The sequence below is a fragment of the Podarcis vaucheri genome (genome assembly GCF_965113315.1).
Source record: "Podarcis vaucheri genome assembly, chromosome: 10".
NCBI classification, from domain to species: domain Eukaryota; kingdom Metazoa; phylum Chordata; class Lepidosauria; order Squamata; family Lacertidae; genus Podarcis; species Podarcis vaucheri.
The window spans coordinates 29636806-29659032 of record NC_138748.1 but is presented as its reverse complement, the minus strand read 5'-3'; the positions used below and the strand labels follow the sequence as shown (position 1 = coordinate 29659032).

At 44.3% G+C, this 22227-nt stretch overlaps 1 protein-coding gene and 1 long non-coding RNA gene across 5 annotated transcripts in view; one reads left to right on the top strand and one right to left on the bottom strand.

Annotated features, from left to right (window-relative positions):
• Window positions 1-242: 242 nt before the first annotated feature.
• On the bottom strand, window positions 243-11806 carry LOC309541759. The gene is made up of 3 exons (XR_014223895.1): window positions 11491-11806; window positions 10644-10775; window positions 243-494 (listed from the first exon to the last, which is right to left on the bottom strand). It is a non-coding gene; the product is annotated as an uncharacterized lncRNA (long non-coding RNA).
• Window positions 11807-11903: 97 nt separating this feature from the next.
• The window catches only part of CPM (carboxypeptidase M), a 36609-nt gene continuing 26285 nt past the window's right edge, over window positions 11904-22227 (top strand). Inside the window, exons 1-2 of one of the 4 annotated variants that reach the window (XM_082239783.1) lie at window positions 11904-11951; window positions 15313-15469. In XM_082239783.1, the coding sequence (XP_082095909.1) occupies window positions 11919-11951; window positions 15313-15469 (190 nt within the window). In that variant the 5' untranslated portion in view covers window positions 11904-11918. Of the gene's footprint in view, window positions 11952-15011; window positions 15213-15312; window positions 15470-20702; window positions 20741-22227 lie in introns of those variants that run through there. The other 3 variants (XM_082239784.1, XM_082239785.1, XM_082239786.1) reach the window with 3 other exon arrangements.

Here is a 22227-nt window from a genome sequence, read left to right as displayed (position 1 = left end):
TGCCCAGTCGTGGAGCTGGAGTTGCCCCTCTCTCTCTCTATATATATATATATATATAAATAATATATTACTGTATATATATATATGTGTGTGTGTGTGTGTGTGTATATATATATATATATGGTGTTGTATTTTATATATATATAAATTATATATATATATATATAAATTAAAAATTAGGCAAACGGAAAAGTACTTCGAGTCAGACCGTTATATATAAATAAAAATTAGAAATTAGAAAAGTACTTCGAGTCAGACCGTTGGCCACCTTGCTCAGTAGACTCTGCAATGGCTTGCCGTTTGCAAACAGGAGTGTTTCACAGACCTTACCTGGAATGAACCCGGGACCTTCTGCTTGCGGAGCATGTGCTCTAGCAGCGAGCTGTTGGCCCTTCCCTTATTTCCCAGCTGGAGATTTGCTGGAGCAAATCAGAGGCAGTGTTAAGAGCAGATCATGCAACGTTCGGAGGAGTCAGCTGCTGGATCGGACCTCCCTGTTGGCACACGGAAGAGAAAGAGAAGGCGCTTTTGCAGAAAACTCTCTTGCTTTCTTGTTCGAGAACTGCGGCTCCAGAGTGCCTTCGCTCCTGCTGCAAGTCCCATGCACAGGCAGCAGGAGGAACCAGGAGTGTGCGACAGGGACTGGCAGCAAGAGGGAGGGACAAACATAATGATGATCGGGGACATTTGAGATCCCACTGACAGAGGGAAGCCAGTGCTGCTGATAGAATTCAAAGGCCCACAAATACATATCAATGATATATTAAGCCTCTTGTCTCCGGAGGATATAGAAGAACAAACATTAGATCCCAGGGACTGTGTAAAGGGCATTTGTCCCATCCTTGTGTTACAATTCAATACATGCATGTGTATGTATTGTATTTACTTCAATGTCTGCTTATAAATATAAAGGAAGCTAAAGGACAATGATCCATCTTCCTGTTTCTGGAGAAGGAGTGGAAGGACCCTGTGTTGTAAGTCTGCATTGTACCCAGAGAAATGATGCTGGGACCCTGGCTGGAGCAAACAAAATCCTCCTGTTAGAAAAAAAGTACTTCAGCTTGTGCAACAAGATTTCCTCTCCCAGCATACCCTGTTTGGGGAGTTGCCCCGTCACTCTGGAACAGTTTGAAGGAGGCATGCAGAAAGAGGCAGTTCCATTGCACAAGTAGAAATCCCACCGCTAAAAGGATGACTTAATTGGGCACAACTCAGTGTGACATTACATGTTTACTTAGAGGTCCCATTCTCTGATAGGGCTTAAGGTAAAGGTAAAGGGACCCCTGACCATTAAGTCCAGTCATGGCCGACTCTGGGGTTGTGGCGCTCATCTCGCTTTATTGGCCGAGGGAGCCGGCATACAGCTTCCGGGTCATGTGGCCAGCATGACTAAGCCGCTTCTGGCGAACCAGAGCAGCACACGGAAACACTGTTTACCTTCCCGCTGGAGTGGTACCTATTTATCTACTTGCACTTTGACGTGCTTTTGAACTGCTAGGTTGGCAGGAACAGGGACCGAGCAACGGGAGCTCACCCCATTGCAGGGATTCTAACCGCCGACCTTCTGATCGGCAAGTCCTAGGCTCTGTTGTTTAACCCACAGCGCCACCTGCGTCCCTCTGATAGGGCTTACTCCCACATAAATGTGTGTAGGATTCCATACTGGTAGCCCAGTCCTCTATAGGCTTTCTTGTAAAAAATAAGTCTCACCCCACCTGCCTGTTAAAGTGGAGGACTCTGGATCCAGCCCACCAGCTCCCCACCGCTACTTTACCTTGTGCAGTGCACCGCTTAAAATTAATCTCCATCTTTGCTAATATAAGGACTATAAGGCATACCTTTACTTGTGCTCTGTCCCTGAGGCAGCAATCCTAATCCCACTTCTTTGGGAGTAAATTCATTTCAATTCAACATGAATTACTTCTGAGTAGATATGGTTAAGAGGACCTGCTTGTTATTAGAGATAGATTCAACCAGCCGTTGACTTTTTCATCCATAGAATCAGTAGTTTCTTTTTCCAAATAGTTTTTGGTACAACCTGAATTTGTGTGTGTGTTAAGTACAGCCTTGTCTATCATAAGTAAGAAGCAGGCTCTGTTAAGAATTATAACTGTGTCTCAGATGGATTGTAGAAAAATCCAGAGACCATACATAGTTTAAAGAAATTGAAGGGAATGATTTTAAAAAAGAAAAACTCTGTAAAATGGTCATACACTGTTGCCACAGTAGATGTCACCAAAGCTAAAGTAACATTAACCAACTTCAAAACTAATACAGCATTACAATTCCTTCCTCCAGATCATAAAGTATAAAATCTCCATTTCTGCCAGATTAGACCAGATGTCCATCTAGTCAGCATTCTACTCTCACAGTGGCCAACTAGATGCCTTTGGGAAACCCACAAACAGGATTTGAGCACAACAACACTCTCCCTCCTTGTTTCCCCCCAGTAACTTGTATTATAGCAGGCTTCCTCAACCTTGGCCCTCCAGATGTTTTGAGATTACAATTCCCATCATCCCTGGCCACTGGTCCTGCTAGCTAGGGATCATGGGAGTTGTAGGCCAAAAACATCTGGCGGGCCAAGGTTGAGGAAGCCTGTATTATAGGCATACTGCTTCATACGCTTTCAGTAATAGCCATTAATAGCTTCATCCTCTATATATTTATCTAATCCGCTTTTAAAGCTATACAAATTGGTAGTCATCACTGCGTATTTTCTTTGCCTGTGGAGCAGAGCCTGCAAACATCAAGATCTGCAGGTCCATAAAGGGCAAAACACCAAAACTGGACCTCCACAATAATTAAATTAGGCTGCAAAGTTAATTTTGAGCCCCTTTGCAAGTTGTGTCTCCATACAATTCCATGGAGTTTGAACTGCCAGAATGCTTCAGTTGTTACTTGTGTTAGCAACTTGGACAACCTGTCCCAAAGTTACCGTATTTTTCATCCCATAGGACGCTCCGTCCCATAGGACGCACCTAGGTTTTTTTGGGGGGGGAATAAAGGGGAAAAATTCCTTTATTTCCCCCCCCCCAAAAGCAGGTTGGGGAAACCGAACCAGGTCGAGGAACAGCGGGATGGCGGCGCTGCACCTCCCTGCTGTCCCCCGAGCTTGTGGGGCTGGCCGATGTCTGCCCGGCGCAAGGGGCGCTCTGCTTCAGGGTGTGCCGCCCGCCGGGCGGCAGGCTGCTATCCGCAGCGTGGGGAGCCCTGGGGACCTCCCGCAAGGCTGCCTAGGCTGCGGATGTGTTCCCGAAGCGCCGGGCGCTCTGCTTTCAGCGCGCCCGACGCTCTGGGAAGCAGACTGCTATCCGCAGCCTAGACATCCCTGCGGGACCTCCCAAAATGAAATACTCTGAAATATGAAATATTCAGTTGAATACACATACACTAATGGGGGGGTGGAGGAAATTTGGACTGTCCCACACGCTGATTTATTTAAAACAAAAATAGCTTTAAAAAAGTTACAGATATATTACAAAAATGAGACAGATCAATATTAGACACGAATACACTTAGGCAAGAATAGCCACCTGCACAAATATAAGATGGAGAACACCTACTTGGCCATAGTTTTGCATTCAGGGTGAACAGCTTGGAGCATGCTATGCAGATGACAATGTACAATGTACAATCTTGAAAGACCTACATTGGCTCCAAGTACGTTTCTGAGCACAATTCAAAGTGTTGGTGTTGACCTTTAAAGCCCTAAACGGCCTCGGCCCAGTATACCTGAAGGAGGTCCAGCGCCAAGGGCCTTATGGCGGTTCCCTCATTGCGAGAAGCAAAGCTACAGGGAACCAGGCAGAGGGCCTTCTCGGTAGTGGCGCCCGCCCTGTGGAACGCCCTCCCATCAGATGTCAAAGAGATAAACAACTACCTGACATTCCCTGTTCAGGGAAGTTTTTAATGTCTGACATCTTAGTGTATTTTTGGTCTTTGTAGAAGCCGCCCAGAGTGGCTGGGGAAACCCAGCCAGATGGGCGGGGTACAAATCATAAATTATTTTTATTATTATATTATTATTACAATCTATTTCTGCCTGGCAGATATGAGGAATTACTAGCTGTGAATTAGTGTTGCCGTGGACAGATGGAAATGTGAGAGAGCGCAATGAGAAGGCCTTATATCACATCCCTGGAATCTCTAGTGAAGGGATATCAAGTAAAAGGGCTGGGACCTGGGAGAACCTTTTTGCTAGACAGCTACTGTCACAACTCACTTTCTGTTATGTACTGAAGTTCTCACCCTGGGCCAGCAGGGGGATAGTGTAGATAGTTTTCACTCAGGTCCACGTCAGTTATTTTAGGCGGGAAACCCTGGGTTGTTGTTGCTACAATGTTGATAGCCGGCTGCCTATAAAAGCAGGCCGGCCGAGCTGTTTGCTGTTCAGTTCTGTCCAGCTTACAATAAAGAGCTTCTCTGGAGAAATCACTGTGTCATCTGCTATGTTCGCCCACAACTTAACACTTTCTGTTGTTTTTTTACTGGGCCAAATGTTTAATATAATTCTATAAATCTGCTCTCCAGCAAGCAAAAACAAAATGATTAGAATGTAAAACTTTATGCTGGATTCACAGTTATTTCTCAGCTTAATTCTTACACAGACTACAGTAGGGAATAAACTTCTGCATGAACCAGAACCAATTGGCTAACTACCATATTCACTCTATAAGACACACCAGACCACAAGACGCACCTAGTTTTTGGAGGAGGAAAACAAGAAAAAAATATATTCTGAATCTCAGAAGCCAGAACAGCAAGAGGGATCGCTGCGCAGTGAAAGCAGCAATCCCTCTTGCTGTTCTGGCTTCTGGAATAGCTGCGCAGCCTGCATTCGCTCCATAAGACGCACACACATTTCCCCTTACTTTTTAGGAGGGAAAAAGTGAGTCTTATAGAGCAAAAAATACGGTAATTCTAGAAAGGAAATGCTAGTCTTGGTATACCAGTAGGGATAAATCATCAGTGTGCCAGCCTTTCTTAAGCCAACAATTGAGAGGCTGTTGCAGAAGAACAGACATTTTTCACAAATGTGATGGCTCAAAACTGTTTTGGCTCTAGTCCTGCAGTGTTTGCAAAGTGTATTGACAAGGTTGCTAGGAGAAAAATGAAGAAGCCATGAACTGTGAAACAGAAGGAAAGTTTCCCCTCCAGAAAGGGTAAGGAATAGTTCAAAAGGGTCCGGTTAAACAGTTAATGAAATGTAAGGGTAGGCAGTATGTCACCCCAACACAACAGAGTGCCTTTTATAAGTGAATCAGTGGGGCATTGTCTGATGGGGACGGTATCATTTCAGACCCTACTTTCCAAACCACCATGAATGGTCTTCCCCAAAAGATATGAGAAATATCGACACCCTGTGTTGGCATAATCATGGAGCATTATAATATAGTTTATCATAGTACAGTCTAGCAGAACAATTCTATACTTGCATTGCTCCAGGTCTGGAGATGTGCCGCTACTACGCTAGTGGAACAGCCTCTGCACCCTGTGCATGCTCAAGCCCACATGTTGTTGGGGCCCTCATCAGGTTGGTGGGACAGTGTCCAAACCTCCTGGCCGTGATACAAAACTCCACAACTTCAAGGCTTGGAAAAAGAGAGACTATGACTGCTCTGTGGCCCAGCTCTCCTATCAGTGGGGGGTCTAAGAAAACACTTCCTCTGTCACTACAGAAGCAGATCGAGGCTGGTGAAGAGGGCTAGTTTGATGTGCTTCACCTGCATCCACCTGCCTGTATCCATCTGCTGCCCCACTGTTTATTTTGAAGCCCTGAAGTATGTAAACCAGCCCTCCTTAGATGCCTATACAGTGGTACCTCAGCTTAAGTACTTAATTCGTTCCGGAGGTCTGTTCTTAACCTGAAACTGTTCTTAACCTGAAGCACCACTTTCGCTAATGGGGCTTCCAGCTGCCGCCGCGCCGCCAGAGCACAATTTCTGTTCTCATCCTGAAGCAAAGTTCTTAACCTGAGGTAATATTTCTGGGTTAGTGGAGTCTGTAACCTGAAACGTATGTAACCCGAGGTACCACTGTATATGCAAGGTGAAAGCTGCAAAGCTGTGCCTAAACTGACACAAACATCACTCCTTGCTGTCATGGGAATGGTACAGTAGTTCAGTTATCATGTTAATTCAGCTCATGGATGTCCTAACCAGAAAGACCTGGGCCTCGGGCCTTTTTTGCAGTGGCTCCCCGTTTATGGAATGGCAAAATTTTCAAGGAGGGGGCCGGCCCCCTCAATATTCTGTGGCCTGCAGTGGGTCTTGCTGGGCCTCCCTCCACCTGCGACAGACTCTGTCCTGTCTCCCTGTGGCCATGGCAGGACTTGTGGCCGGCCACATGACATCACACACGTCGTGCATGTGACGACATGACACGGCAGAAAGTTTGGGCAGAACCCAGCACCTGTGCTCCCCGGGGAAGCTCACCTGGCAAAAATGTTCACAAACCAGGCCTTTGGCTGATTAACATTTTATTTTCCTTTTAAATGTGTTTCTGGGAGGGGGCATTATTGTTTTGCTTTGTTTTTGTTTTTATTACGTCTCTTATGTTTTCATTTTTTTTTTTATGCTGTGAACTGCCCTAAGACCTCCAGACGAAGAGTGGAATGCAAATTTAAATCATAAATAAATAAATAAATGCAGGATATAAATTGAGTAACAATTTTTAAAAACCAAGAAAAATGTTACATTTCTTAAGCAAAATAACTATATGTTTCAGTAGAGGGCACACAACCTAGGCTCCCTAAAAAAGAGGTCTGAGTGAGTAAATTATTTGGTCTTAATGGTTTGTTAGGACAACACAAACATCTATCATGAGAAAAAAACATTGTCAATAGACACCATCTGTGTCATTCTTCCTGTACACATTGGTTCCGAGAAGTAGATGTTTTTCAGCTTACTTTTCATGATTTCCATACTATCATTTTCCCAGGGGGATTTGTCTCCTATTTGCAAGATTAATTGTTTATGTGGACTTTCCCAGGGTCCCTTTCCCTTTATTTCTCTCTCACTCCATCCCTGTATAATATGAATCTCTGAAGCCCAAGAGAACCTTAGCCAAATCAGCATTCCATCTCTGCCCCATTTCCTCCAAGCTGCAGAAATGGAAAAAGTTAAGCTAGAAATGGTTCTTGTAAAAAAAAAAAGAAACAAGGCATTGTATCTTAAGAAAGACCTGTGACTTTAGGATAGTGTTTTCCCCCACTATATCACTATGAAATACTTGTGGTATTGTAGGCATTTAGCGCCCATCTATATTTTATGATCATTTATTTTTATAATACTCCAGTATCTTTATATGGTGCAGGCATTTATTTGGTGTAGACTATTATTTCAATAGCCTGTGAAGGTGCCGGGCCATAAGGAGCAATCAAACATCAGCATTAATCATAGCAGTGTTGGCTATTTGCAGTTTAGCTGCGCTGCAGAAAGCTTGCTGGGGAGACCACACATTACAAGGAACTCAAAAATAACTTTAACAAGGTTTTAATAACAATAACAAAAACTTCTTTTACACTAAATATATCAACAAGCATGACCCAACCACCAACCCATCCCCGGGGTACTGAGACAGCTAGGTGCTGCTCTTTATATACTATACCCAATTGCTGACACAGCTTAATTAACACAACTTAACAGCACCTGCTATACTCCTTCACAGCTGTAAAACTGGGTCATATTATTTGCTCTGGCCCTTAAAGACATAGACATCTTGTGGAACAATAATGAACTTTCAAATTTAAAGAGACCATTCAACAAGCAGGTGGCACGGCAGTTAACTAAATAAATAGGATAGATAGACATTTGCAAATACACAACAGCACCGTCCTAACCATGCCTACTTGGAAGTAATTCCTATTTGGTTACAGCGGAGCAATGGAATAGGGTTAGTATTGCAGTCTGTGCATTTACCGTGGGCAGGATTCAGGTAATGTGCCCCACCAGCAGAAGCCCATGCAAGGGCTTCCTGCTAGTGCAATGTGGCTTTCCCTTTCCTGCACCCACCTAAATTAACTCTGGGAGGGGTCAGATTATTCTGTCAGGCAAGCAGAATTGCTTGGGCTCACTGAGCGAGCTGCATAGTGCTATGTTGAATTCCTCCCCATTCATTTGAAGAAGTCCAACGCACAGAAACTAGAAGTGAGAAATTATTTTGTAGGTAACTAAAGTTTGCACCAAGGGACACAGGTGGCGCTGTGGGTTAAACCACAGAGCCTAGGACTTGTTGATCAGACGGTCGGTGGTTCGAATCCCCACAACGGGGTGAGCTCCCGTTGCTCGGTCCCTGCTCCTGCCAACCTAGCAGTTCGAAAGCTCGTCAAAGTGCAAGTAGATAAATAGGTACCGCTCCGGCGGGAAGGTAAACAGCATTTCCGTGCGCTGCTCTGGTTCACCAGAAGCAGCTTAGTCATACTGGCCACATGACCCGGAAGTTATACGCCGGCTCCCTCGGCCAATAAAGCGAGATGAGCGCTGCAACCCCAGAGTCGGCCACGACTGGACCTAATGGTCAGGGGTCAATTTACCTTTACCTAAAGTTTGCACCAGAGATGTCACACAATCTGTTTATAATTGGAGCACCATGTCCCATCAGCTATACAGACATATTAGTTTTGTTTTAGTTGGCAAGTGTAACCAGTGGAACATTCTCATGGATAGAATGTAAAAAAGAACGATTCTATCCTTAGTGTAGGCTCATTGCTGGGATAGGATTGTACCCAAACTTCCTTTTTCACAAGGCTTGTATCCTCTTGCTTTGTTCTTTTCTGCTGAGCTATTAGCCAGGTCACAAGGCTGCTACTGATGAGTTCTTTTTAAAAAAATATAGATTTTTAGAAGTATACTGAGCTTTTCACCATGTCTGGTGGCTTAAAACAAAGAATACACACAATTCTGAACATAAATTAAAAGATTGGAGAATAAAACTTTAGAACACCATTCATGTCACGAGGGCCTGAAATAAAACTGTTTTAAACCTGATGTCAGAAATTTAACAGTGAAACTTGCACTGCACACTTCCACGAGACCAGCCAGTAGTTGGGTCCGAAGAGGAAGTCAGGATCACAAGACAAATGAGGCTGTACAAAGGGCAAGCCAGGAAGCCAGAACACACCAGATCCTGTAAAGACCTCATTGCTTGAGCAACGCTCAGCAGGAATAATTTACTCCTGGTGTCCCCCCAAAGACATGCCTGTGGGCAAAATGGGAGGACTTCAAAGTACCGTGTGGGGTGTTTGAAAGGCCCATGCTGGTAGGAGACACAATCAGTTTCCACTGGATATATTCTTTTTCCATTTTAACAGCTGTTTCGATGGAAAGTGCTCCCCCCTCCTTGAGCAAGGGACACTTGGTGGGAGTGTGCTTTGCTCCAGCAAAGGATCCACCAGGAAGGAGCTCACTTTAAGCTCCTGGTTGTTCCTTTGAAGCCCCGTCCTTACCTGCCACACACCTGATATTACATAATCATGTCAGGTGTAGGGTGGGTGGACATGGTTTGTCCTTGCAGGTCAAATGAAGAGACCTGGCAGGCCACATTTTGTCCACTGGCCTGAGGTTCTCCACCTCTGGGATAGATTATGAGACCTGCAGATATCATATCCAGTAGCACTGCCCAGCGGACGAGATATCAGGTGTCCAATTGTTATTTATATGTGCAACAGGTACAAAAAGGAGTGCTAGTTTTTCATCAGAATTGCTGAAAGCACCAGAATCTGACAAGATCAGAAGCCCCAAGATATCTCTTTCCCAACTTCTATCCTCCAGATGATGTCCTCGTCTCCCATAGGCCCACCCCACACATTTGTCTTTGCCCACACATAAAACGATACCCTACTTTTTAAACTCAGGCCCATGCACCTAAACTTACACTGCTCTGGGGACACCTGGCAATCATCTTCTGTTTATCAGGTGAGTGTGCTGGAATCATCATATGCAGTTATGTCCATGTGGTGTGGTAGATTACCTTGTCTTCCCCATCCTGACCACAACATTAGTTAATCAGATGACCAGCTTCAAGCTGCTAGTTGAGACTTAGCAGCACTGCATTGTTTTTCTAGAACAAAATGTAGGAACCCTGCACATCTGTCCGACTGCTCTATGCATTCCTTGTAATTTGGCTAGGGTGTGATTGGTTAGGCTCTCTTTGTGTGTCATGCACCCAGCTCCAAGCATGTATGCTTGCCTTAACTCATCCCTGCATGGCATGATAGCGATCCATCATTCCAAACACTAGAAAAATATTTCAATACCAGATATTTTTAGCAGGAAGTCATTTTTAATTGCTAGCCTAGCTGCAGCAAAGGGTTGTGCAAAATACAAGTTGCTTTTTCGCAGCTGGATTGAAACAAAGAGGTTCTACATCAATCAGAGGGCTCCCAGTATAATCCTTTCTGATATTTTGAGTGGTATCGGGGCAATAATATGCAATGCTGTATCTGTTTGCTCCTCATTGTCTTGCACTAATCTGTGTGCGTTTCTCCTAAGTATACGCTGCAATGGTATTTATGATAGCCTGATCCCTCCTATGAGTTCAGTTTAAGAGGAATGAATGGAAAAAAACTGAACGGCGCTGCTTTCCATAGTATATCGAGGACATTTATTGAGTAAATGAAAAATTGGGTCTACACGCCCTACCTTCTGTTGCTGTTTTCCAGCTGGCCATCCTCATGCAATAGTAGCACATTGGGAAGCAGAGTCCATGGACTGTGAATTCTGCCTGGTCAACCTATTCCTTAGGCAAGCTGATGAAATGGAGCTGAGTGACCTCTGAAAGAAAAGCAGAAGACTATGTAAAGTCAGAAGGAACTCCCAGCAAGAAAGGTAATGGGTGATGGTGTAAGAGGTGCTCTTTACATGAAGGATGGTGACCAGTCTACTTTATTCAGAACAAACCCTTAGCACAGATAAGGCATAAGGAAAGCCCACCAGAAACCTCTCTCTTCAGTGGCCTCAGGGCACCGGTCTCTAGGGCTCCTGGGCTTATAAAACCTTAACTAGAACTGCTCCAGGCTCTGGTGAACTGGAACACATAGACTAGTATTACAGATGGGTTTGTAGTCCAACAACATCTGGAGGGCCACAAGTTCTCCATCTCTATCTTCACAATCTCAGGGGAACATATGCTTTGGAGCAGAGGATAAAGGAGGCCCAATGAGATTAAAATGTCACTGTAAGCATAGAATCTATTTAAAAGAACAAAACACATGTACTGCACTATAAACAATCACCCAAAAATGCCAGTGCAAAGGAAAATAGAGTTTGCAGGCTGCCTCTGCTAAATGCCTACATGTTGAAGAGGTGCTGCTGAGTTAAGGGAGATGGGTGATGGGGTGTCAGTCTCTAGGTGTGTCCTAGAGACTGCGGGATCATCATTCCCAAGACCTAGAAGGTTCCTCCTTTCCAGAAGCAATACTAGCTGTCAGTGGCACCCGCTGATGCACGAATAGGATGTGCTGGGAAGGAAGGGAAGCAAAGCACATACCATGTGGAGTTTTCCAACAGCTGACAACGTGGGAGCACTGCTCCCACAGCTGGCCTCTGGCCTCCACCTGTGGGTTCTCCATTCATGCCCTCTACCAACTGAATGAAGGGGTTTTCTCATTCCTTCTCCAGGCATCTGGCTGTATATGTTGGCCTGGTTCTTAGTGGGGCACTGCCTACATATTTAAGTGGGAACTAGGAACTAGTGGGTCTTTCCTTATTTAAGGTGGTTTCCTCCCCGGCTACCTGATTGTGCAGAGTTCGGTGTGTGTTCTAGGTTCTATGACAACATGGGGGAATTCTCTGGTTGCTATGAGTTCACCAGTGTGTTCTCTGCCTGGGTGATATGATATGAAGGCATCATCAGTACACAGTGATATGAGTGGTAAGTGGTGCAGGACGTTACCATGGATGTTGCAAGCATGACCCATGTCGCTGCTACAGCACCTCTCATTTCTTCTGGTATGGTTTTGTTTTCTACTTTGCTGTTGGGTGTGCATAGGATTGTGTCTATGTTATGCAACAGAAGGCTGATCTAAATGTGTAATAGCAGCCAGGGACTGGCTGGATAAGGAAGAGTGGTGGGAACTGCCTGGCCAAGAGTCCCCCGGGGAGGATACAGAAGAAGACGACTTAGATCCTGGTGGTGGGACACTGGAGAGCAGTCTGTAGAAGGGATGAGCTGAGAGGTGCTAGAAGCAGGAGGTTTGAGCCATCACGGGGGATCCAGAGAAGGAGGCCCTTCCAGGGCAGGGTTAGAGGCTGAGAGTCACAGTGTGAGCGCAGACTCAGATAGAGAGGAATCAGAGGTTACCCTTGCTACACAGCAGCAGAACAGTCTCAGTCTTGCTGGCTCTCCTCCCCATCTGATACTCTACTCAAGGAGAATCCTGCACGTTGCTGAGCAACGGGCTAGACAGGCCCAGAAGAGGAGCCCACTCCCTTGGCACAGCCTTCATCTACTTTGGAGGGGTCCAGAGTGAGAGTCTAGAGGGCGCAAGGGCGGGGCTAGTGGTCAGTTTCAGCAATGTCTCAGCTGGGTTAAGATGAACCAGAGGACTCTACTGTGTTGTTATTTTCTGCTAATAAAAAGCTACTTGCGTTCTGTGTCTTCCGTGATTCCCTGCTTTGTGGTTGACCTGGGCTCGCTTGACAGCTCCTTGACACAGAGCAAGACTTTAGGTTAGCTCTGTATGTTCTGCAACTTCCCTCACTCGCAGCTACTCTCTTTTTCTGATTCATCACATGGGGACAGACATTCAACTTCAAACACAGAGATTTCTTTGGATAATAAAAGTACTTATTTTGCTAAATCCATACCTTGGCAACCTCTGCTTTGTTGGATATTAGCCTCGTATTTCCAAGCCTTAGGGCTTAGAGTATTCATGGCAGGTATTAACAACAGTAGCATGCAATCTTATCTCAGTGTTCTAAATGCATTCTAATTCTCACATGTGTTCTAATCTACAACCTTAGAAAAAAATGAAAGGCACTCTCCATCTGATAACTCTTGTATAAAAAAATGAAGTAAGGGTTAACCTTCATGTTTCGTACGCAATGCATTGTGGACTAGATACTTCATACTGGGGAATATGAACATCTGAACATTTAGTGTGCACCTTTTAAAAGTGCCTTGATATGTGTGTGACATGCAGATAAATTATTCATCCCACTCCTCTTTCTCAAGTATGAGTAATGGTTCGTTGACTTAGCAAACAATCAGTGAACCTTATTTTCTGCTAGGATGCCTATAGCAAATGCTGGCCCGCAAACAGCTGTCCGACAGAGGATGGAGCAAGCTTCTTTTCTCCTGCTCCAGAAGCTAGGACCTGAACCAATAAATTCAAGTTACAAAATAGACATTCTGACTAAGCATCAGGAAGAACTTTCTGACAGCAAATGTTGTTCACCAGTGGAGCATACTCACCCTGAGAGGTGATGGACTCTTCTTCCTTGAAGGTTCTTAAGCAGAGGTTGGATGGCCATTTGTCTTGTATAATTTGGTTGAGACTAGACGACCCTCAGCTCTACAGTTCCTAGGATTCTTCTCCAAGAGAGAAACCTTTATTGCATGGTGGATAGCTTAATGAAAATGTCAACCCATTATAAGGCTGTTAGAATTTGCATTTTTTTTCACGTGTTGGGGATCATTTAAAATTAAACTACCGATATCAGAATGCCCTTATACAAATGGTGTGACCTCATTTAATAATTTGCAGAGTTCTGGTCTTTGTTGTGCCTCAAAAAGGATACGGGAGAGCTGGAGAAAGTGCAGAAAGGTGCAAACAAAATGATAAAGGGCTGGAGCAAAAGGGGTTGTGAAGGATATGCTGTTTGGGGCTGTTTTAGCCTAGAAAACGATTGAGTAAGGAGGGCAATGATAAGAGGTTGGTGGTGCAGGGAAAGTGGTAATATGGAAGTTTCTCTGTCTCTCAATACAAGAACCTGCAGTCAGCCAATGAAGCTGAACGGTTAGAGATTCAAGACAGGCAAAAGGAAGCCCTTGCAAATAGTTAAAATGAGGAACTCACTGCCTCAAGATGCGGTGATGGCCTCCAACCTGGACAGCTTCCCAAGCTTGATAAAACAAATTCATTCATTGCTGTTTATGGCAAACTAGACAGCACGGCTCTGTTGGTGCCTCCTGCAACATCACAGCCTTGGAATGCCTGCTGCTGAGGAAGGCGATTGCGAGAACACACCATCCCATGCATGTTCGGCTTGTAGGCATCTGACCAGCTTCTTTGGGAAATGGGGATGACGGACATTTTGATCTGGAGGGCCTTTCTTACGCTCTGTCATCTTTCATGTGAAAACTAATAGCAAGGTATCAATGGGCGGGGAGGGGCGGCGGCGACAATGACACGGATTTGGCCCTGTTTGGTTTTTGTCAAGAAACTAACGCAATCGGTGGTGGAATGTGTTTGTGACTTGTGGTGGAGCTGGGCAGCTCAGTTGGTTAGATCATCATAATAATAATTTATTATTTACACCCTGCCCATCTGGCTGGGTCCCCCCCCCCCCGCCACTCTGGGCGGCTTCCAACAAAGTATTAAAATACAGTGGTCTGCTAATGATTAAAAGCTTCCCTAAACAGGGTCCACGGTCGCAGGTTCGATCCCTGCATGCAACAACTGCATGATATCCCTGCATTGCAGGGGGTTGGACTGGATGACCCGGAGGGTTCCCCCTTCCAATTCTATGATCCACATTAGTGAAGAAGCGCGCCAATCCCCGGCAGCGGGGCGTGATTCAACTCTGTCGCTTGGGAGTGTGCAGCCGGGGTGGTCTCCCTGGAGGCCTTTCCGGCGCCTGCACACGTAGCAACTCGCCAGCCGCGATCCTTTCCGCTCCGAGGTTCCCTACTTGCCCGCCCGTCGGGCGCACAGGCCGGTCGGAGCTTGATAAAGACACGGTGGGAGTGAGGGGCGGGTCCCCTCTCACACGCTTACTGGCTGCCTCCGGCGTCACTCAACGAGGGGTTGGCCCAGCGCCTCTTCAGGAGCGCCTGGAGCAGCGCCCGGGCTCAGATTGCGCTCAGGAGCGGCGCGAGAAGCAGCTGGGGGCGTGGGCGGCGGCAGCAGCAGCAGCAGCAGCAAAGCGCGCGACGAGTCCCGTCGGACTTCCAAGGAGGGAAGCGCCTTTGCTGCTGCTTCTGAGGTAAAGGAGGCGCTGCGGGGAACTTGCGCCACTTTTGCCTCCGGCGCTGAGGAGGAGGAGAAGGCAAGGAGCTCCAGTGTCGCCTTAGGCTCTCTTATCTACCCTCTTCACCTCCCTCTCTTCGCACTGCCCTGACTTTCTCGCTCCTCTTGCTTCTTTCCAGGAGATGGGCACCCTCAGCCTCGTGCTCCTGCTCCCTTTGGTGGCCGCGCTGGACTTCAACTACCACCGCACGAAGGAGCTGGAAGCTTTCCTGAAGGCTGTGCAGAGGGACCACAGCAACATCGCTCACTTATATAGCATTGGCAAGTCGGTGCAAGGTACGGCTCCTGCTTCTCTCGCTCTCCTCCTCCCCCAAGGGTGCCAACTTGAATATAAAAAAAATAATATTTTTTTTGGGGGGGAAGCAGGTAATCCCCAACCTTGCAGAGTCAGTAACACCCACACCATTTCAAAAGCAATGCCCATCAAATCGGTGTGTGTGTGTGTGTCTTGGACCAATTTCATTGGGGGGGACTGAAGGGCGTTGGTCCCTAGGAGTTGGCTCCTATGCTCCCCCCATAATGCATTCGTGAACCAAAGGGGAAACTTAACTGGCCTGGGAGAGGTCTTAACTGCCAGTCATCTCCCCTAAAAGTACAGGTTCGTGGGCTGAAATGCCAATGGGACTTAGTGTGCTACATGTCAGTGGCTTCTTCCAACAGAGTGAGCCACGCCCAAACCCCCATGAAATCTCAGCAGTGGGGTTTTCGGCAGGACCTACCCAAGACCAACCTTTTCTAGTCAGAGTCACCAGTTTGTTTAGGGCTGGGGTGTACATTTTCTTTACGCTCAAATGCAGTATATTTTAATTTCTCTGAATGAACCGTCTGGCATTCAAACTGTTTTGGATGGGTTGGGGGGTATTTCTGCCATTTAGCCCATAACTGGAATGATTAACTACTTAAAATGCACTTTGCAAGACATGGGCCTTGAAGCTATTTTTAAAAGATACAAGTTCCACTTTAACACCCCCCCCCAAGGACCCTTCTACATTATTATTTGTCTTTATAATGCAATCAACATGCAATTGGTACCAATTTGTTTAGAGGGATCCAGATATCTTTTCTGCAGCTAGCACATTTTGCTGTGAGGGAAAACAACACTTTCAGAATGCTCAAATTACATTTTCCTTGGCTAGTGGCTATTGATAATTTATCCCACTAGAAAACTTGCCTATTATAATTCAACATACTATTTGGAATTATGTTGTATGATTACTGACTAGTACCTGCCCTATGATATCAATAGCTGGTAAGTGGCACCTCTCTCCATGCTATTCTATGAAATTTCAAAATAGCAATTGCTTAGGTTTAGGTATATTGTATACTTGTTCTGAAGGCAGTTGCTTCTACAGGTAGATGTACTGTTTGAGTATGGTACAGCTCATATACACTTTTGAGAGAGAAGGCAGAAACTGCTTGGTGACTACCTCCACTTAAGCAGTCCATCTTAATACTTGGTTAAGACGTACATTTCAATCAACATGGCAGAAATTGAGTAATCACATTTACTATCCTAGGAAACAGACACATAAAGATCAAACCACCACATTATGCTGGGAGAAGCATATCTGATATTTCTCTCTCTGTGTATGTGTTGTTGTTTTTTATGAAATGCAGCTGTGGAAGACAGGGAACCTGCATTCCCAGCACCTACTCTTACTAAAACAGAACAGATGAAAGGATTAAACTTTGGCTACTGCTCTGAACAAATTTGTAGCCCCACATTATGAAGTGGAAAGACAGGATATTAAATCATGGGCTTCCTTGTGTAATGTGTTTGTCCTCTAGATGTAGATTAGATTAATGTGTTTGTCCTCTAGATGTAGATTAGTAGATTAGGTGGGACAGCATAATTATGACATTGTGAACAGGTGTCAGTGCCGGTTTACTTTAAAATTTGAATAATTATTCATCACAATACATAAGAAGTTTGCCAACAACTGCTCACAGACAGGTAATTATTTTTTATTTAATGAGTTGTAGCTTTTATCTCAGCAAATAAACTGCTGTCTACAGTTAATACATGGTGACTTTTTAAAAACACACTATCTAAATTGACCTCTACATAAACCAATGAGTTCTGGTTGGCAGAGTACTCTGTTTGTTACGCCGCAGGAAAACCCATTTAGGACCAAGTTATTTGTACTTGTGCAAATTTATGCTATGCTCCAACTAGTGTCATAGTAAAATTAAGACCAAATAGTTTTTCCTTGCCTAATGAATGACAGTTATTCTAAGAGAAACAGCATAAAGTTACATTCTTGAGAAGTGCATCATCTGTCCACATAATCCTATTTAATCTGGGTTTGCTAGGAATAATCAGTAATTGCATGCACAGAGGCTTCTCAACAGGAAGAAGCAGCTACTGTGATTTTGTTATCATTTTGGGTAGAAAACGTTAAAGGGAAATATGCACAGTTTGTATTTTGTAACTGTTCAGAAGAACAATTGAATAACAATAACAGCAACAATAATTCTTTTATTGCTTATACCCCGCCCATCTGGCTGAGTTTCCCCAGCCACTCTGGGCGGCTCCCAACAGAATATTAAAAACACGATAAAACATCAAAAATTAAAAACTTCCCTAAACAGGGCTGCCTCCATATGTCTTCTAAAAGTCAGAGCGTTGTTTATTTCCTTGACATCTGATGGGAAGGCATTCCACAGGGCGGCGCCACTACTGAGAAGGCCCTCTGCCTGGCTCCCTGTAACCTCGCTTCTCACAGTGAGGGAACGGCCAGAAGGCCCTCAGAGCTGGACCTCAGTGTTCAGGCTGAACGATGGGAGTTTGAGATGCTCCTTCAGGTATACTAGGCTGAGGCAGTTCAGGGCTTTAAACGTCAGCACCAACACTTTGAATTGTGCTCGGAAACATACTGGGAGCCAATGTAGGTCTTTCAAGACCGGTGTTATATGGTCTCGGCGGCCGCTCCCAGTCACCAGTCTAGCTGCCACATTCTGATTAGTTGTAGTTTCTGAGCCACCTTCAAAGGTAGCCCCATGTAGAGCACATTGCAGTAGAACAAATTTTATAGTAAGATGCAGGTTCCTTTACATTTCTGAACAAGTGGCAGCTCTGTGATGGGAAGCGAGGTTGAAGGGATAGTGTATCTGATTTAGGCATGCCAGTCACAGAAGTTGGTACCTTATATTCCAATTAAATACACATGTATGTTTCTACACTAGAAAATGCCATCGCTTTATTGAAAAACACTGAGTGCTTATATCTTTAAGTGGCTTTGAAAATTACTTGGCCTGGATGATTCTCACCCTCTGCTGCTGATTCTAAACAAAAACATGGCCGAGTGGCACATAGAGTTTTATGTGTAGGGTTGTGACTTCCCTGTGCTTCTATTAGAGCTTTTTAATAATTCTGGCATTAGTGTTATATAGTCTAGGGATTCTGAAAAAAAGTTGGTTAATTGTAATGCAGAATCCTTCTGCTTCATGATTAATATCTGTTGAGATCATGATACAAAAAAAGGAGTTCATTGGAGGATTATGCCATAGTCATTAATTGAGCAACATGCTCACTTTAAGAAAATATGACTGTAATCTTTTCAATTGTAGTTCTGTCAATCAAAGGTGTTTGAATGCGTTTATAACAGGCATGTACCAAGTAATATATACATATAAAATACACAGGTAATAAACAATGCAAAATTCCTCTCCAGAGGTTAAGACCAATTAACCCGCAAATAATGTATTACACTTACCTATTGTCAATAATTCAACCAAAGCACAACTTAAAAAGACATAGGCACATATCCATTTTAATTGACTTCCTTGGTGTTAATTGTTTTGTCTTTGGCTTCTTGTCAGAGATGGCTGTGCCAATTCATTTGTCTGCATGAATTTCTTAAAATCAGTCTGGGTCCAAAGAGGCAGAAGAAACTGAACCATGCTTTGGAGGTCAACAGTGTCATTCAAATTTTGTAAAATAAAAGCTTCCACAGATCTTTTTTTCTAATTCTCGATCAATGTACTCATTAATGCATATCAGTTGATGGTGTAGCTACAGCAGGGCACAGGGAGAAGTGGGATTAGGAATGACTAAGGCCCTTACCCTTTGCAAATATGCACATCCTGAATGGTAGTGTGCAGATATGGGTGAAACTCTAAATAAATGGCATATTCAGAATACATATTTTTAGTCCATTTGATTTCAAGTCCATCTTTTCAGTGAGCAAGTGACCAGCAGGGAACTCTTTATTACTGCAAGAGGGAATGCCCTTGAGATATGGGGATGTGCTTTTCTGCTTAAATTGCAGAAGAATAGTTATGGAATGTGCGCATGAAGGCAGTTTATTTGAATGCTTCTGCATTAAAGGTTCCCCCATCATACATGAGACTTTGGCTTTGTTATGTTGGTCACACTGTGCTTCCAGTTCCTGTACCTACCTGTCCTCTAGAGGTGGCATACAAACTATTGCTTTCCTTTTCCCCACAGAAGAGAATGGCAGTAGTCCACATGATCACCAGTGTCAGGAACGGGAGGTGGGGGTATCGTCGTTTCCCAGCTGAATAAAGCACTGTAGTGTAGCATTTTACTTTCTCCTGTTTTGCCAGTCGGTTGTATGGTGGAGGCCAACCTTGTCCCTGAGTCCTAGCAGTGGGCACTCAAGCTTCCTTTGCCACCTTCTTTGCATCCCTATGGATGCAGTTCCTGGATCCATTCCTTCTCCTCTGCCCATCGTCATGAGGTATTTTGATGTGTGTATGCCTAAACAAAACCTTGAATTTTGCACACATATTAAGAGCAAACTCATTTTCTATGTACAGGCCCTTTGGGAAGCAAAGCAGCACCAGCCACTCAAGGGCAAGTTTTCAGCAGGCTGTGGAGATCCTAATGTTTCAGTAATACAAAAAATATTTAGCAAAACAGAACTGTGTAAGTGAGGGCAATGGGACCTAAGAACAGCCCAGTGAGGGCTAAACATGTTTAGTGTTCACATTACAGTCATACCTTGGGTTGAATGTGCTTCGGGCTGAGTGCATTCGAGTTGCGCTCCACGGCAACCTGGAAGTAACGGAGCCATTACTTCCGGGTTTTGCCGCTTGCGCATGCACAGATGCCCAAAATGATGTCATGCGCATGCGCAGAAGCGGCAAAAAGCGACGCGTGCATGCACAGTCGTGCCATCGCTAGTTGCATTTGCTTCTAGATACGAACGGGGCTCCGGCATGGATCCCGTTCATATCCAGAGGTACCACTGTATGCTGACTAATTGTTGTGGGGGTGGAAAACTAGGGGGAGTGAGAAATAGGTTCTATTAAACAGAAGTTCTATGAAAATGCATGGCGAGCTGGAGCCTTGAACACTCAAAAAGAGTACTCCACATTGCAATAATTTCAGGTCTCAGTTGTAGTTCATTCAATAAAGAAAATGTGAGTTAAGTTTCCTGCAAAGCTGATCACATTCTCCTTCTTTTCCCCTCCCCACCTTTTACACCTTAATTTTAATTGCATTTACTTGGAATGAATGACCATGGAAACTGATGGGTCATAGTTCCAAATAGATATGGCTGGAATTGAGCTGCGACTCAGGTGAGCCTTGCTAAAACAACTTGTACACCTAGCTGGACCCTGTAGTAGGGTAGAGGAAGGATGTAATCTAGGTGTGATTGCACCTCTAATGTTTTGGTGCCCATAAATATTCATTACACACCCATTTGCTTTGAGAAACAGTACATTACTTTTACCCCTCATATCAGCTCAATAAACCATTACAATCTAACCCAGATAACTAACTCTTCAAGAGTGCTGTCTGTGTCTCTGCTAAGTACAGGGTGTTGTCTGGCCGCATTAACTGTTTCACGATGAAGCGTCGTTTCAGCTTCTCTTTGTTACTACTGAATTTATATGCGTGATTTACGAAGACTGCATTTTATTACTACTGCCGTGCCCTTGGTATGGAATAAGCAGAGAAGCAGGGCATAATTTAAAACATTTCAAGGGTTCCTCCTATAGCCTGGCTAGCTTCCTTTTTCCCATTAAAGGGAATTGTGGAAATGCTGCTTTTGGTTGTTACATTTGTGCCCTGCCTTTCCACCAAATGCTGCTAAAATAATAATATAAATATTGGATTAACAAGAGTTCGTGCATTTTAGTACACTGGAATGTTGAAGGTGAATTTTAATATGTTCAGTTTTGATCATGGAACATCATTACAAGGCGATATAGCTTTACTATACTTGTGAAAGTTACTATCAGTACAATGTACTGAAAGCATGGTGTGTGCGAAGGTGTCCCAAAATCAATAATGGGTGGGGGGGCAATACCTTTATTAGAACCTACCAAAACATCACAATATAGTGAGCAAACTTCCAGGTTATTCAGATCCCTTCATCAGGCTGGATCAGATCTGCAAAATACTAGGAGGGGTACATAATATAGTGGCATTGTGTTAGAACAACAAAAGTTTGCAGTTGAGCCTCTGCTAAATCTGAAAAACCCCTCCCAGGACAAGTTCTAATTGCTGATCATAGGTGCTGTGTATGATTGTTGAAAACCCATCTTTCTTACCAAGAGCCAGAAGGATGCAAAACAGAGAGAGGGTCTTGCGTGACTACATAGCGAAGGTTTACGTCCTTGGCTTAGCAGGCACTAACATATTGTGAACATCCTTAACTGGCCATATTCCTTCCACACTAGCCGGGGAATTAAGTCCTATGGAATTCAGTGGGACTTGCTTCTTAGAAGACATGCATAGAATTGTTCTATAAATTGGACAAGCTTTTTAAACCTAAACCTGATCATGAAAATTGCATAGAGTTTTAACATAGAAAATGCCCAAGCAGATCCACACTCTGGGACTGAAGATCTGTGTCAGACTTTCTCTATTCTTTTTTCAATGGGTGCCTCACTTTTTAATGCCTGCTAAGAGCTTTTCCATTCCAGGAAGCTTATGCAGGCAATTAAGGGTACATTCCCCACAGTGATCTGTTGATGTTTGTTTTTAATTTCCTTTTGCTTCTAACTTGTTTTTAACTTTTAATGATGCTATTGTTTTGTTTTGTTTTTATATTGCAAAC